The 16,686-nt window shown below is 38.5% G+C and overlaps 1 protein-coding gene across 1 annotated transcript in view; it reads left to right on the forward strand.

Annotated features, from left to right (window-relative positions):
• KIAA1107 (KIAA1107 ortholog) overlaps positions 1-16,686 on the forward strand; it is a 91,366-nt gene that overhangs the window by 21,126 nt on the left and 53,554 nt on the right. The window contains exons 3-4 of the mRNA XM_005678107.3: positions 2,918-3,153; positions 9,446-9,563. Coding sequence (XP_005678164.3) covers positions 2,918-3,153; positions 9,446-9,563 — 354 coding nt within the window. The remainder of the gene's footprint in view (positions 1-2,917; positions 3,154-9,445; positions 9,564-16,686) is intronic.

The following is a 16,686-nucleotide window of genomic DNA, read 5'->3' on the forward strand; positions in this document are numbered from 1 at the left end:
TTCTCCAAGCCAGGCTTCAGTTGTACATGAACCATGAACTTTCAGGTGTTCAAGATGGATTTAGAAAGGCCAGAAGACCCAGAGATCAAATTGCCAACATCCATTGGATCATTGAAAAAGCAAGAGTTCCAGAAAGATACCTACTTCTGCTTTATTGACTATGCCAAAGCCTTTGACTGTGTGGATCACAATAAACTGGAAAATTCAAGACCACCTGACCTGCCTCCTGAGAAATCTGTATACAGGTCAAGAAGCAGCAGTTAGAACTGGACATGGAACAACAGACTGGTTCCAAATCAGGAAAGGAGTACGTCAAGGCTGTATATTGTCACCCAACTTATTTAACTTATATGCAGAGTACATCATGCGAAATGCCGGGCTGGATGAAGCACAAGCTGGAATCGGGAGAAATATCAATAATCTCAGATATGTAGGTGACGCCACCTTTATGGCAGAAAGTGAAGAAAAACTGAAGAGCCTCTTGATGAAAGTGAAAGAGGAGAGTGAAAAAGTTGGCTTAAAACTGAGCACTCAAAAAACTAAGATCATGGCATCTGGTCCCATCACTTCATGGCAAATAGATGGAAAAACAAAGGAAACAGTGACAGACTTTATTTGGTGGGGCTCCAAAATCACTGCAGATGGTATCTGCAGCCATGAAATTAAAAGATGCTTGCTCCTTGGAAGAAAAGCTATGACAAACCTAGACAGCATATTAAAAAGCAGAGACATTACTTTGCCAACAAAGGTCCGACTAGTCAAAGCTATGGTTTTCCCAGTAGTCATGTATGGATGTAAGAGTTGGACTAAAGAAAGCTGAGCCCTGAAAAATTGATGCTTTTGAACTGTGGTGTTGGAGAAGACTCTTGAGAGTCCCTTGGACTGCAAGGAGATCCAACCAGTCCATCTTAAAGGAAATCAGTCCTGAATATTCATTGGAAAGACTGATGCTGCAGCTGAAGCTCCAATACTTTGGCCACTTGATGTGAAGAACTGACTCATTGGAAAAGACCCTGATGCTGAGAAAAGTTGAAGGTGGGAGGAGATGGGGATGACAGAGGATGAGTTGGTTGGTTGGCATCACCGACTCAATGGACTTGAGCTTGAGCAAGCTCTGGGAGTTGGTGATGGACAGGGAAGCCTGCCCTGCTACAGTCCATGGGGTTGCAAAGAGTCAGAAATGACTGAGCAACTGAACTGAATTAAACTGTAATAAGAGATAGCCTATGGCTTTTACATAGGAAGTTAGAAGGGTTTTGGAATCTATGTGCTGGGAATGGTGTACAAAGTTCATATTATAAATCACAATGTCACAACACCTTTGTCAAAAATCAGTTGCCTATAAATGTATGTTCTAGACACTCAATTTGGTTCCATTGATCCATACATCTGTCCTTATGCCAGTACCACACAGTATTGATGGCTGTAGCTTTGTAGGAAGGTAAGAATTCAGAAAATGTGAATCTTCCAAATTTGTTCTATTTAAAGATTGTTTTGGCTATCCTAGCATTTCTATTTGAATTTGAGGATTAGTTTGTCAATTTCTGCAGAAAACTAGCTGAATTTTGATAGGTGTTGCACTGAATCCATAGATTAATTCAAAGAGTATTGCCATTTTAAAAATATTAAATTAACATTCCACATTCAATGGAATGTGTTTCCATTTATTTAATTGCTTTCAGCATTATTTTGTAGCTTTCAGCATATAAGACTTGTGCTTTTTGTGAAATATCATTATATTCCTAAGTATTTTATTTTTTTGATGCTGTGTAAATGGAGTTATTTTCTAACTTAATTTTGGATTGTTTGTTATTAGTGACTTTTGCATATTGATCTTCTGTTTTGCAACTTTGCTGAACTTGTTTAGCAAACAGTTTAGGGATGAATTTCCAATGATTTTCTATGTATATGTTTGTTATTTGTAGTTCAAGATAGCTTTACTTATTCCTTTCCAATCCAGCTGTTTCTTTTTCTTACTTAATTGCTCTGGCTAGAATCTCCATTTAAATGTTGAACAGAAGTGGTAAGAGCAGATAGACATCCTTGCTGATCTTAGGAAGAAAGTTTTCAATTGTTTACCATTAAGTCTGATGTTAGCTGTGGGTTTTTCATAGGTATGCTTTATCAGGTTGAGAATGTTTACCTCCATTTGTAGTTTGCTGAATGTTTTATGACAGGATGTTGGATTTTGTCAGTATATGATTGTAGGGGATATAAACGTTCACACTAGAGCATATGGTGTATGACATTGATTTTCATATGTTTAATTACCCTTGAATTCCTAAAATAAAGCCCAGTTGGTCATGATGTATAGTTCTTTTTATATGTTGTTGGATTCATTTTGCTATTATTTTGTTGATTTTTTCTCTACATTAATAAGAAATATTGGTCTGTAATTTTCTTGTGATGTCTTTGTCTCCTTTTGATGCAAGATAGTACTGGCTTCACATAATGAGTTAGGTGTTCTGTCTTATATTTTTTGGAAAAGTTTGTAAAGTAAATGTAAAGTTTGCCATTAATTAATTTTCTTTCATTGGGTAATATTCACCAGGGAGGCCACCTGGTCCTGTGTCCTTCTTTGTGAGAAATTTTAAAATACTAATTCAATCTCTTTACTTATTATTTGTCTATTCAGATACTCTTTCTTCTTAAATTAAGTTTCGTAGTGTGTGTCCTTCCTAGGAATTGTCCATTTCATTTAGGTTATATAATTTGTTGGCAATTTCACACTCCTTTTTAACATTGCTTTTTTATAGCTTTACAAACTTCCTCCTATTTTAGATGGACCTTTCTTTAGTGTAGATTAAGAAGATTTTCCAACCATGTGGCTGTTATCTATGAAAGCCACACATTGTGAAACTAGGTTTTAAGAATAACCAACATTATTTTTATTAATATTTTGCATTTTGTCTTTTAGGATTGTATACTCATCAAACAGAAATATAAAAAACTATGAAGAAGAAATTCTTAGGAAAAAGATAGTGGAAAGTGGAGTACCACAGAAGAAATGTGACTTCAGTGTTGGAAATTGTACTGACAATGATAGAAGGTTATCTGTAGAGTTCTTAAGTAAAAGATCATCTGATCATTCTCTTCTGAAACATGAAATTCCAAAAGAGATCAACAGCAAAGAGGAGAATGTAATTTCCACTGGTGAGGTATTTTTTGTGGATTTTTATAAAATTTTATAGCCATGAAAGTAATTATATTCTAAACACTTAGAGAAAAACATACTTCAAAAATCATCTCTATTGAACATTTTTTTATAAGTAGATGAAAGTCAGTATAAATCAAAGTAAATAATTTATGAGTAAATGGAAATAATAATATGGCCGACTCCCAGTTTTCCCAAGTAATTAGAGATGGAGTTATTATTAATTAATAAATACAGACATAATTCACAGTTTTCCTTTTAAGCTTCTATGTATTTTCATACTTATTCTAATCTACACCAGCAAAAGCTTTAGCAGACTGTAGAATCAGTTCTAACACCATATATGCGTTCCTTAAAAAACTCCACGCAACACAAAAATCACCAATACATTTTGTCATGACATAGTCACTGAAACTTTTGTCAGGACACATTTTTAAAAGATAGGAACCTGAAAAAACTAGGAGCATAGTTTTATCCATGTTAAATGATTCAGCAGTACATAAATACTACAATAAATATGGCATTTGACCTTGAAAAAGAGCTCTAGTTTGTTTGTAGAAGTGGGTGTCAAAACGTTTGCAGCTTGTGAATTGCTGTGAATTGGTGGAAGGAGGATGTTAAGGATGCAGATAGAGATACAGTAGATATTCCAACAGGAGACTCAAGAGCCTTGGATAAGAGAACAAACTGTTCATTACTTATAGAGCATCTCAGAACCACTTCCTAACCCTCAGTCCCCATGAGGGCTTAATGTTACCTGCTGTTCACATGCAATGGGGTTGCATCTTAGAAAGGGAACACCAACTTTATGAGACTCTTATAGGCTGCTGGCAGACCTGCTCATCCTCCTCCACAGAGGGAGAGACCTTTACTTTGGAAGGTAGATAAATCTTGTCTGGTGAGGGGAAGGTAGTAGTGTAAAGAAATGATTTTGAGGAGAGGATAGTCTGAATCTTTCTGGAGCATCTCATTATCTCTAACTTCCAAGATGTGTTTATTGTTTAATCACCCTTTATCCAAGTTTGCCAGTGCTCTGCTCAGAAAGGACAGACCATACAAAAACACAAAAATATTCATAGAAAATGGTCTCCCAGCAGTTGTTATCTGAAATCAGATGGAAATTTGTAACACTAGAAATGAGTAGTCATGGGTGAACAGAGGTTTCTGGTAGGTGTCTTAGGTATTTATGTTTTATGTATATTCTTTCATGGCTCAGTCCAACTGAGCAATACAGTTCCTTGCATTGACTTAGTATTTGTCATGGATTACCTAGCACCTAAGGAAAGGAAAAATTCCCATTATGCAAAAATTGTTCCTTAATATGTCAGTTGTGTTGGATCAAACTCATGTTTTCAAAACATGTGTTACAGTTGAATTGACTGTACATGATAGTATCTGTTAACTAAAAGATTTTTATTACTGATGTTTAGTGCAGCAGCAATAAAAACAAACTGATTTAAGCTCAGTTAGGTTTCTTTTATATATGTTCACCATATTGTATTATGGTAGATGCATGCACGCATGCATGCATGCCTCTTCTAGGCTTGAGATAGATCTGTTCATTTTTTAAACTATCTCATTTAGTCTCAGCCCTACAAAGAAAGTGGTTACAGACTGATTTTATAGATGAGGACAATAAGGCTCAGAGAGTATAAGGGACTTTCCAAGGCCACAGAGATGGAGCAGTTGACTGAGCTGACATTCAATACCCATTTTTCTTGCCTCTAGTCTAGAATTCTGCCATGGGCCCGCAATAGCTGATTAAAGTGGCCAAACAGATTTTTAGTGTAAATGGAAAGAGTTCATTTACCCCTCAACCCCTTGCCTCCATCTATTTTCTCCTCCATCACACCATGGAACTCCCACCCCGCCGCCAGCCCCATGCTGACCAGTTGAATAGACACTTGTTTGCCACATCTTGTAAAGTCTTTCGCCGTCCTCCTTACTGTCAGTGCCACCCTCCTTGAAACTTCCTCTGTCTTCTCTGACACTGTGCTGTTGGGATTTTCCCTCTCAGTCACTGCTCAGTCTCCTTCATTGGCACTTCCTCTTTAATTATTTTTTGAGCTTCATATCCAACCACTGACCAGACATATCTGTCTAAATATACCTCTAAATATAAATATCTCAAAATTTAACCTGTGTCAGACTGATCTAATCACCTGCCTTTCCCAGCCTGCTCTTCTCTTAAATACTGTGTAGTGTGAATTATATTAATTATATTACTATCTTTCTTTCTTCCTTATTTTTTTTATTCACTCTTTTATTTATTTTAGACCTCACCATGTGACATTCGGGATCTTTGTTCCCAGCCCAGGGATCAAATTCATGTGTTATATTGTTTCCCACACTTCTACCAACCCAAATTTTGTGTTGGAAAAATGTATATAAAATATTTAATGTTGCAGGATGTAACATTAAATTGTAACATTAATTGGATGTTAATGTTGCAGGCTTTATGGTCATATCTTTTTGCCTTGTCATGCTGTTCATGGTGTTCTCAAGGCAAGAATGCTGAAGTGGTTTGCCATTCCCTTCTCCAGGACGTCATATACCTTCCAGTTATATTCATTTATTGATGCTTTGGCTTATAGGACCAAAAGTTAGTAAACAAGACTGATATCTCCAGAAAACATTTTAATGGCATTGGAAGTTTTATAATTCCTTCCTGTTATTGCACTGTAAGTATTAAAGGGGGGTAGATTCTGCCACCACGAATATGCACCTTTGGCATAAGGTTTATCGTGCCCCCTGCAGTGGAATCATGGAGTCCTAGCCACTGGACTGCCAGGGAATTCCCTATATTAACTATCTTTCTTCTCAGTTACCCTTTTACCCTTCATTCAATTCATGAGCATGTCTGTTGATGTGCCTCCTAAATATTCTTAAATACTTCTCTCCTTTATCCTCCTGCCATTTCTTTATTTCAGTAAGTTGTTATTTGCCTTGAGAATTTGAACCTCAGCTGGTCACCTGACTTCTTGTGCCACCCTCCATTTCTATTGTATAGAACAAAATTTGTTCATTGCAAGCCTGACCATGGCACTTGCCTTATTAAAATTCTTTAGTAGTCTCCCACAGCCTTAATATAAATCCCTGCTTCTTTCCCATGGTATAAGGGGATTTGGGGAACTGACTGCCGCCTAGTACTCTACTGCCTTCTATCTTCACAACCCCTCACACCCCCTGAGCTGTGCTCTTACTGACTTGGCATTTCATCTGAAAGAACTGTATTTTGTTACTTCTGTGCTTTTATACTTGCTGTTTGTTCCTGGAATGCCATTCTTATCATCACATTATTCAAATACCAACTTTTGAAGATTTGATATTGAACAAAACAGATGTTACTGTCCTGCAGTTTAGCAGGAGGTATAATCAGGTTGGTTATGTACCAGGTGTGTTAAGGACTCAAATAGGGCACATTAACCTAGACTTAGGCTTTCAGAAAAAACTACATGGAAGGAATAATAGGCCTTCAGAGAAAGCTGCGTAGAAGGAATAATATCTGAACTGAATCCTGAAGAAGAAGCAGATGTTGACCAGACATAGAGAGTTTAGGGAAGAAGTATTCCAGGCAAAGGAAACGATACTCCTGGAAGCAAAGAACCAGGCACCTAGCAAATTTGGAACACCACACATGGTTTGTGGGTCTAGGGTAAAGGAGGGGATAAGAATGGTCACAGTAAGGGATGAACCTGGACGTATAAGCGGAAGACAGCCAATGAAGAGCCTTATTATATAAAGGATGACTTTATATTTTCTGGTCCAAACAAGGATTCTTTTGAAAGAGTAACAAGGATTCTTTTGAAAAAGTAAAAAATGAAAAATTATCATTGCTGTTGAATGTTATTCTGGGGCAACAGGCATTAACTGGGCTGCCCCCAGGCAAACCAAGAGATGAGGTAGCCTTATTCATAAGCTCTTTTAAGGTATTTAAGTGGTACTATTTTGCAGCCTTAAAGAGTATGAACAGAGGAAGTTTAAGGTAGAATGGAATGATGGCCTCAGGTTGAGGAGCAGTGTTGGGTTTCTGTAATTGTGAGTTGTTTTTGTTTTCTTTTCTGGGTACCACTTCTGACTCCACGTGTCAGAAGAGTGTGTGTGTGTGTTTTTTTTTTTCCCCACACATAACCAATTCTCCTAACACCAGCAGGGCATCCAACAGTTCAATTCTAATGGTAACTATCCAGAGTTAGCTACAGATAAATCCCACAGGTTTTAAGGGCTTAGTGCTGCAATATTCTCCCCACTTCAGATGTTAAATGCAAGTCAGGTGCCTAGGCTACTGTTGGGGAGGAAAGAGTTCTTTCTACCCTCTTAGGTTCTGTGACTGGCTTAAGAATTAAATTGAAATAAGACAGATTAACAGGAGGGGGGAAAATGGTTTTCATCACTTATTTTTGCACCAGGAGTTTCACCAAAAAGGAGATTCAAGAAGATGGCTAGATAATCGAGGATTATATATCATCTTGACTTTCCCTGGTGGCTCAAGCAGTAAAGAATCCTACTTGCAATGCAGGGAACGTGGGTTCAATCCCTGAGTCAGGAAGATCCCCTGGAGAAGGAAATTGCAACCCACTCCAGTATTCTTATCCTGGAAATCCCTTGGACAAAGGAGCCTGGTGGGCTACCGTCCACGGGGTTGCAAAAAGAATTGGATGCAATTTATTGACTAAACAACAAAATTGTTATCTTAGGCTAACTGAAAGAAAGACATTCTGGGCTACTAGATGGTGGAGGCAAGTTATGGGAAGGTGAGAGGAGAAAATGTATGGTGAATAAGGGTTGTCTTCTTACACAGATAATAGTCAAGTGAAGAGAATAGTTTCTTCCTAGGAAGGAGATAGCTTTGCACATGGAAATTTCCTTTACAAAAGGGAAATTTTTTACTTTTATTTTTAGGCAGTTGAGGGATGTAAATAGCTTTCCCTGCATCTGCTCCTTCTCAAGTACCTTTAGCTCAAAATAATCCTCATGCCAGAGTGGCATGTTTCGGGGTGACATATCCCCATTACTACCCACGCTTGTGCCCAGCGACTACAAATTCCAGAGTTCCCATGACCACCCTCCTTCAAAGTTCAATAATTTGCTAGAATGACTCACAGAACTCAGGAACACATTTCACTTATATTTACCTATTTGTTATAAAAGATATAATTTAGGAACAGCCAAATGAAAAAGATACAGGGCTAGATATGCAGGTTGGGTGGAGAAGGGAAGGTATACAGAACAAATATCCATGCCCTCTCAGGGTGTGCTATCTTTTCAAAAGTCAGTGTGTTCACCAACCCAGTAGTTCCCTGAATCTTATTGTTCAAGAATTTTTATTATTCAGTCTATAGCCCCCTTTCCCTCCCTAGAGGTATGGGGAAGGGCCTGAAATTTCCCCCCTCTAATGACATATTTGTCCTTTCTGGTGACCAGCCCCCATCCTGAAGCTCTTTAGGAGACAACCCAGAGTCACCTCATTAGCATTCTGGTTTCTAAATATATAAATTTGTAAATTGGTTACTAGGAATCTGTTCCCAGGGACCCATCCTCACCAGTTATACTAACAAAAATTTCCAGACTGATAGAGCTATAATATACAATGTAGTGTTTTTCTTTTTAAATATATATACATGTTTTATATTTCACTTCCCAATGCCTAAATTGTGAATCTTTTGAAGTAGGGGTAGTTCTTAAAATATTTTCTACAACTCTCTATACTGTATACAGCACTAGACTCATAATAAGTGCTCTATAAGTCCCATTGGTTTTAGTTGAATTTCTGTTGGTTCACAGATCATCCTAGCCAGAAATCCATGAACAGAAACAGGAAGAAACTAAGTGATGAAAAAGAATATCAAACTTAGGAAATCTTTTAACTTTTTAAGTCAGATGTTTGTGAAGTGGCTTCAATTTTGGTGTATAATTTGTAATAGTATTACTATATTTAAATGTGTATCTATATTTAAGTAGAAATATATATTTCAGAGCAGAGAGAATGGATGATTTTAAAGTTTCATTTTACTTTGAATTTACCACTTAAAGGTTTCACTCACTGTTACTTTCTTTCAGTAGCTAATCAGGATAACCATGTGGAAAAACATTTTGCTAGTATTAGAATACAATGGACATGAGTTTGAGCTATCTCGGGGAGATAGTGAAGGACAGCCTGGCGTGCTGCAGTCCATGGGGTTGCAAAGAGTTAGACACAACTGAGTGACTGAGCAACAACAAGAATACAAAATTTTGAAACATATATACTATTAAAAAAACTATTTTATGTCTTGTTTTTCTCTTTTAAAGATATTTATGACTTGGAACCTGCGTCTGAATTGGGAGAAGATTTATTGAAGCTTTACGTGAAACACTGTTGCCCAGATATTGATATTTATGTTGATGGAAAAAGTTTTAAAGCTCACAGGTAAATAGGCTTGTGATTAATTTGGTATTCTGGTTGTGACAGTAAGTGTCAAAGGGTGGCTGTCTTTTTATAGCACAGTGGTTTTCAAGATCTGATTCACATAGGCTGCAGAGGTTCCATGGAGATGCCTCAGGAGGTCTCTGACAGGAAGAGTTTGGACCATAGACAGGATTTTCTATGTGCAGTTTCACACATGCACAGATGACCCACTGAGACATGTGCACATGCTCAGCTAGAGCAGATCTGTGCTGTGCATTGGGCATGAACCTAAGATTTCATTAGAAGAAGATATACTGTTGCCTAAAATAGATTTGAAAGCCACTGAAAATGTCATTAAATGCAGTTTTTAATTTCATAGTCATTATGGTATTGAAAATGACTATTGCTACATGAATGACATGTATTTTCTCTGAATGCATTTTGGCTCAAAGTCTTTAATTCTAAATAGATGATTCTCATGAATAGCATTGATTAGGAGGTTTAATTTTTCAGTGTACTTTTTAAAAACCATTATTCTGTAGAACTGGGTTGCTTAGGCATTCCAGGCTTTTAGAGTTTAAATTAAAGCCTGCTGCCTGTTTAGGTCAGGCTCTTTTTTTGTAAGTAACTAAAATCTGCTTAAAGAAAGAAAAGATGTTAATAAGAAATAGAGATTTTTTTTCTTGGAACTCAAGGGAAAGAGGTACAGCTGGGCCTCACAACAGACTAGAATTGGAAAGCTGAGGAACCCAGAGTTACCCTCCCTGCCTCTTTGTGTTTCAAATAGAATGTTAAGTTATTCTGGTACTGCGGAAGAGGAAGAAACAGACTATTTTTGCAGAGGCTAGAAGCAGTCTTGTAGGTTCAAGGGTGCACAGCCCTTATGAAGTTAGCAGTGGGTTTAGATTACAGAAATCCAAGCCAAACAGTAGCGATGTTTGTACTGTCATACTGGTTTTGCCACTTAATTGACTGAAGTACATTGCTAAACTCTTGAGACTGCCAGTTTCCATCAGACTGCCATTCAGACTTTGAACTTTCCTTTCTGAAAACACATATTTTGTAAATATATATACACATTTTACTATTTTTTTATGAAATATATATACGCATTTTACTATGTTTTAGTAAAATACAGAGTGTGATAGAGATTTATTTATATATTTTCCATATTATGGATCTGTATTTTCCATATTTGGGAATATAAATATACGTATTCCCAAATGGTATGTGTGCGTGCCTTTCCTTCTTCTTGGTTAGTGTAGAGGGACAACACAATTTTACTTTTAAAATTAATTTGCTTTGGGTTTATTTTATGCCAGATTTTTCTTGAAACTTATGGAACCCTAGGACTACTGTTGTCATACTGGGAAAGCAGGACTCTGACCATTTGCAGTATGTTTCCCAACAGTGTCTATATTTGGCTTCTCCCTGTGTACTGCCTGACAGTGGACTGTTTTAATAGCTGGATCTAGAAGATTAGGTTTGTATTTTAGGACAGCTCTTGCTACATTTCTGGCTTATTTTGTTCACCTAGCGATAAAAAAGAAATTTATGTTAACTAGAAAGGCAATTTGCTGAGGATATGTTTCAAGAAGATCTGGCTTAAGTTCTCTTACTTGGTTGGCACCCTTATATGAGTTAAAGTGACAGATTCTAAATCCCGAGATTACATTCCTATTCCCAACTTGAATGTTTTTCTGTTTGTACCTACAATTTTATTATTCAGTTCAACGATTATTATATCGGTAGTTCAGAAAACACAGGCATACTTCGTTTTCCTTTATTGCACTTTGCAGATAATTGTGTTTTTTACGACCTGAAGATATGTGGGTGGCAGCTCTGCATCGAGCAAGGCTGTCAGCACTATGTTTCCAACGGCATTGGCTCACTTCATGACTGAGTCACCATTTTAGTAATTCTCACAGCCATTTCAGACTTTCGCTTGATCCACAGCCCAGTACCTGGAGTCCTTTATTTGCTGCAAGATGATCTGATGCCAGTCACTTGCTTGTGGTGGCACAACTAAGCTAAAGAAGTCATTTATAACTGGGTAATAAATGTGTGTGTACTGTGTTGGAACCTGTCTGCCTGGGTTTGAATTCCAGCTTTACCATCTTTAGCTGTATGAATTCGGGGAAGTTATTTAAGTTATTTAAGCATTCTGTGTTTTAGCATCCTCAGCAAAGATGGAGATTATAATAGTATCCATCTTAGAGAGTTATTACTGGGTTTCCCTGGTGGCTCAGTGGTAAAGAATCTGCCTGCCAATGCAGGAGACTCAGGTTCAATCCCTGGATCAGAAAGATCCCCTAGAGAAGGAAATGGCAACCCACTCCAGTATTCTTGCTTGGGACATCCCATGGACAGAGGACCCTGGTGGGCTACAGTCCATGGGGTCACAAAAGAGTCAGACATGACTTAGCAACTCAACAACAACAACATATAGGGTTATTATGGTGATTAAATTACTAAAAGCGTTTAAAGTACTTTGAACAATGCCTGGCACGTAGTAAGTACCATGTAAGTGTTTGCTGTCATCATCCAGGTAATAGGCCTTTGATATGAGCTTTTGTGTAGACAGTAGCAACAGCTTGAGTGTCCTTTATTTATGTGGGACATGCAGAGAAAGGTGATTTGAATCACTTGCATTTCTCCCTAATCCAAGGAGCAAAGGGATAGCAGTAGACTTCCTACACTGTTCTGTCTCTACACAGGCCTTACCCTCATCACAGTGTTACTTCTCCACCCTTCCCACATCTTAGTTCTTGCTTATCTCCAAAGGAGATAAGAGAGCTTTTTTCTCCTGCTCAAAGGAGAAAAAGAGAGCTCAGTTTATTTGCTGGCAGAGAGGTTATAGTAAAAGGACTCATTAGAGTTCATGGATCCCATTTGTTAGTTACTGCTTTTCTCAGTGTTGCTTCCTGGAGTGCTACAACACATTACTCCTGTTGTGGATTTCTGTAACATCACTTTTCTGCCTGAATTGCTGTCAATCACCAGATGAATACCATCTGTATACTCCGCATTTCTCTCTACATGTATCTCCTCCTGTCATCTTTCAGCTCAGTTCAGTTCATTCACTCAGTGGTGTCCGACTCTTTGCGACCCCATGAATTGCAGCAGGCCAGGCCTCCCTGTCCATCACCAACTCCCGGAGTTTACCCAAACTCATGTCCATTGAGTGAGGCCATTCAGCCATCTCATCCTCTGTCGTCCCCTTCTCCTCCTGCCCCCAATCCCTCCCAGCATCAGGGTCTTTTCCCATGAGTCAACTCTTCGCATGAGGTGCCCAAAGTATTGGAGTTTCAGCTTCAGCATCAGTCCTTCCAATGAATACCCAGGACTGATCTTTAGGGTTTAGCCTACCTCAAAGTATCCACCTGATCTCTCATTTTATAGTGTTAATTGTTATCCTATTATTTTCTTAATGAAATTTAATCTATGTTTTTAAACTAATTTATTTGTTATACTTCAGTATTCCATAATTAAGATTCTCTCATATTACTTTATTGAAAAAGCAGGGCAGTGATTCCTAATTTTAGCTTTCTAACACTTAAGATCCTATATCCCTTCCACATACCTTTTTTATTTTTTTCTTCAGTGCCTGATATTGTACCATCAGACTTTCATTGGTGGGGTTAAGATGCTGTCGAATCTCCCTTTAAAATGTAGATTCTCTAAGGCTTCTCTGCTGGGTCAGTGTTGAAGGGTCCACCTGCCAATGCAGGGGACATGGGTTCGATCCTTGGTCCAGGAAGATCCCACAGGCCATGGAGCAGCTGAGCCCATACACCACAGTTGTTGAGCTTGTGCTCTGGAGCCTGGAGCTGCAACTACTGAGCCCGTGTGCCACAACTGCTGAAGTCCCTGTGTCCGAGAGCCCGCGCTCCACAGGAGAAGCCACCGCAGTGAGAAGCCAGCACACTGCAACTGGAGAGTAGCCTGCTCACCACAACTAGAAAAAAGCTTGCGCAGCAACTAAGACCTAAGGACAGCCAAAAATAAATAAAATTATTATTTTTATTTTTAATGCAGATTGTCTGAAACTACAATTTAGTAAGTCAGCGCTGAGTTAGGAGATCAGTGTCCTTCAGTCAGTTCAGGACACTAGAGTTGCTCAGTAGTGTTCGACTTTTTGCAACCCCATGGACTGTAGCATGCCAGGCTTCTCTGTCCATCATAACTCCCAGAGTTTGCTCAAGTTCATGTCCATTGAGTCAGTGGTACCATCCAACCATCTCAATCGCTGTCATCTCCTCCTCCTGCCTTCAATCTTTCCCAGCATCAGGGTCTTTTCCAGTGAGTCAGTTCTTCATATCAGGTGGCTAAAGTATTGGAGTTTCAGCTTCAACATCAGTCCTTCCAATGAATATTCAAGACTGATTTCCTTTAGGATTGATTGGTCTGATCTCCTTGCAGTCCAAGGGACTCTCAAGAGTCTTCTCCAACACCACAGTTCAAAAGCATCAATTCTTCAGCGCTCAGTTTTCTTCACAGTCCAACTCTCACATTCATACGTAACTTTGACTAGACGGACCTTTGTTGGCAAAGTAGTGTCTCTGCTTTTAAATAGGATTGGTCATAGCTTTTCTTCCAAGGAGCAAGCGTCTTTTTATTTCATGGCTGCAGTCACTATCTGCAGTGATTTTGGAGCCCAAGAAAATAAAGTCTGTCACTGTTTCCATTGTTTCTCCATCTATTTGCCATGAAATGATGGGACCGGATGCCATGATCTTGGGTTTTTGAATGTTGAGTTTTAAGCCAACTTTTTCACTCTCCTCTTTCACTTTCATCAAAAGGCTCTTTAGTTCCTCTTCACTTTATGCCATAAGGGTGGTGTCATCTGCATATCTGAAGTTATTGATATTTCTCACAGCAATCTTGATTCTAGCTTGTGCTTCATCCAGCCTGGCATTTCACGTGATGTACTCTGCATGTAAGTTAAATAAGCTGGGTGACAATATACAGCCTTGACATACTCCTTTCCTGATTTGGAACCAGTCTGTTGTTTCATGTCCAGTTCTAACTGTTGCTTCTTGACCTGCATACAGATTTCTCAGGAGGCAGGTCAGGTGGTCTGGTATTTCCATCTCTTGAAGAATTTTCCACAGTTTGTTGTGATCCACACAGTCAAAGGCTTTGGTGTAATCAATAAAGCAGAAGTAGATGTTTTTCTGGAACTCTTGTTTTTTCGATGATCCAGCAGATGTTGGCAATTTGATCTCTGGGTCCTCTGCCTTTTCTAAATCCATCTTGAACATCTGGAAGTTCACAATTCACATACTGTTGAAACCTGGCTTGGAGAATTTTGAGCATTACTTTGCTGGTGTATGAGATGAGTGCAATCATGTGGTAGTTTGAACATTCTTTGTCATTGCCCTTCTTTGGGATTGGAATGAAAACTGACCTTTTCCAGTCCTGTGGCTACTGCTGAGTTTTCCTGATTTGCTGACATATTGAGTGCAACAATTTAACAGCATCATCTTTTAGGATCCTTAGTCTATGCAATATTAACTATTATAGACCTGTGTGTGCATGCTAAGTTGCTTCAATCCTGTCTGACTCTTTGCGACCCTGTGGGCTGTTACCCACTGGCTCCTCTGTCCAACGGATTCTCCAGGCAAGAATATTGGAGTGGGTTGCCATTGCCTCTTCCAGGGGATCTTCCTAACGCAGGGATTGAACCCTCATCTCTTTATGTTTTCTGCATTGGCAGGTGGGTTCTTTACTACTAGCACCACTTGGAAGCCTAGTCTGACTAACTAGCTATATAATCCTGAGTTGTTGTTTAGTCACTAAGTTGTGTCTGACTCTTTTGCAACCCCATGGATTGTAGCCCGCCAGGGTCCTCTGTCCTTGGAATTTCCCAGGCAAGAATGCTGGAGTGGTTTGCCTTTTCCTTCCCCAAGGGATCTTCCTGACCCAGGGATCGAACACGAGTCCCCTGCATTGGCAGGTGGATTCTTTACGACTAAGCCACAAGGAAGGCCATATTCTTGAGCTGAAAACTTTTAAGAAGTTAATCTTTCTGAGTTTTGATTCTGGTTGCACCATTTAGTAATTGTTGAGAAGTTACTTAATCTCTCCAAGTCTCAAATTCTTCATCTGTAAAAGAAATAATGATAGTAATTATAGCATAGGATGGCTGTGAGGATTGAATCAGGTAATGTACATAAAGTACTTAGCATGGTACTGTGGCACATTGAAGCATTCAGTAAACATTAGTTGCTAAAAGTATGTATTAGCTGTCTGGGAGGCAGGCATTTTGTTGTCTGTTCTACCTTATCTTACAGTGGAGGTTGGCAAACTGGCCCAACCTAAAGAATAATATGCAACAGGGACCTGAAAAACCTAATATACTTATATTCTTATTTACTATCTGGCCCTTTGCAGAAAAAGTTTGCTGTTTCCTCCCTTACTAGGATTGCCAGGGAGCGTTAATGAAATAATTATAATAAAATTACAAATTATCATGCAGTAAAGTGGGTTATGAATCTCTCAGTATTAATTAGTTTATTAATGATAAATGGTCAACCCTATCCTCTTAAAAGGTTTAAAATAATAAATTAGATGTGGGAACAATAGATAGAAAAGAGGTGAGATTCTTTAGTACCATGGGCCTTTGAGAGAGGCTGCAGTGGGGAACCAAAGCCAAAGAGAATGGATGCCTAAAAGAAAAGAAGTCACCTAGAGTAGAAGCTCCTTAACTGAACATGACTAAACCTGCTCTTCACATGGTCTCTGCAGAACATGCTGACATGGTAGGCAGAACTCTCAAGACTAGGATGCCATTCTCCAGTATATCTGTAACATTTCCATTCCTATCATTGAGTTTGTGTCTCTTGAGTCACTTGGGTTTATTCCCAGACCTGTTTGATGCCATTTGAATTTCTTATTTTGATAGCATGACTTAATGATGTATCATATAAACCAATGATACATGAAATATAAAAGAATTGTTGTTCCAGTGAAAACTAAAGTAAATGTTTTAGAAAGCTTAATAAGGGAGAGGCATTTAAAAAATTGTTATCGAATTCAGTTTAGATGAAACAATACAAAAACTTGACGGGAAATTATGAAAATCTTAAATGACTCTATACTTCAGATTGCTTCATAAAAGTTTTAAATTTCTTTCTTCATT

Source organism: Capra hircus, chromosome 3 (genome assembly GCF_001704415.2).
Source record: "Capra hircus breed San Clemente chromosome 3, ASM170441v1, whole genome shotgun sequence".
Lineage (NCBI taxonomy): Eukaryota > Metazoa > Chordata > Mammalia > Artiodactyla > Bovidae > Capra > Capra hircus.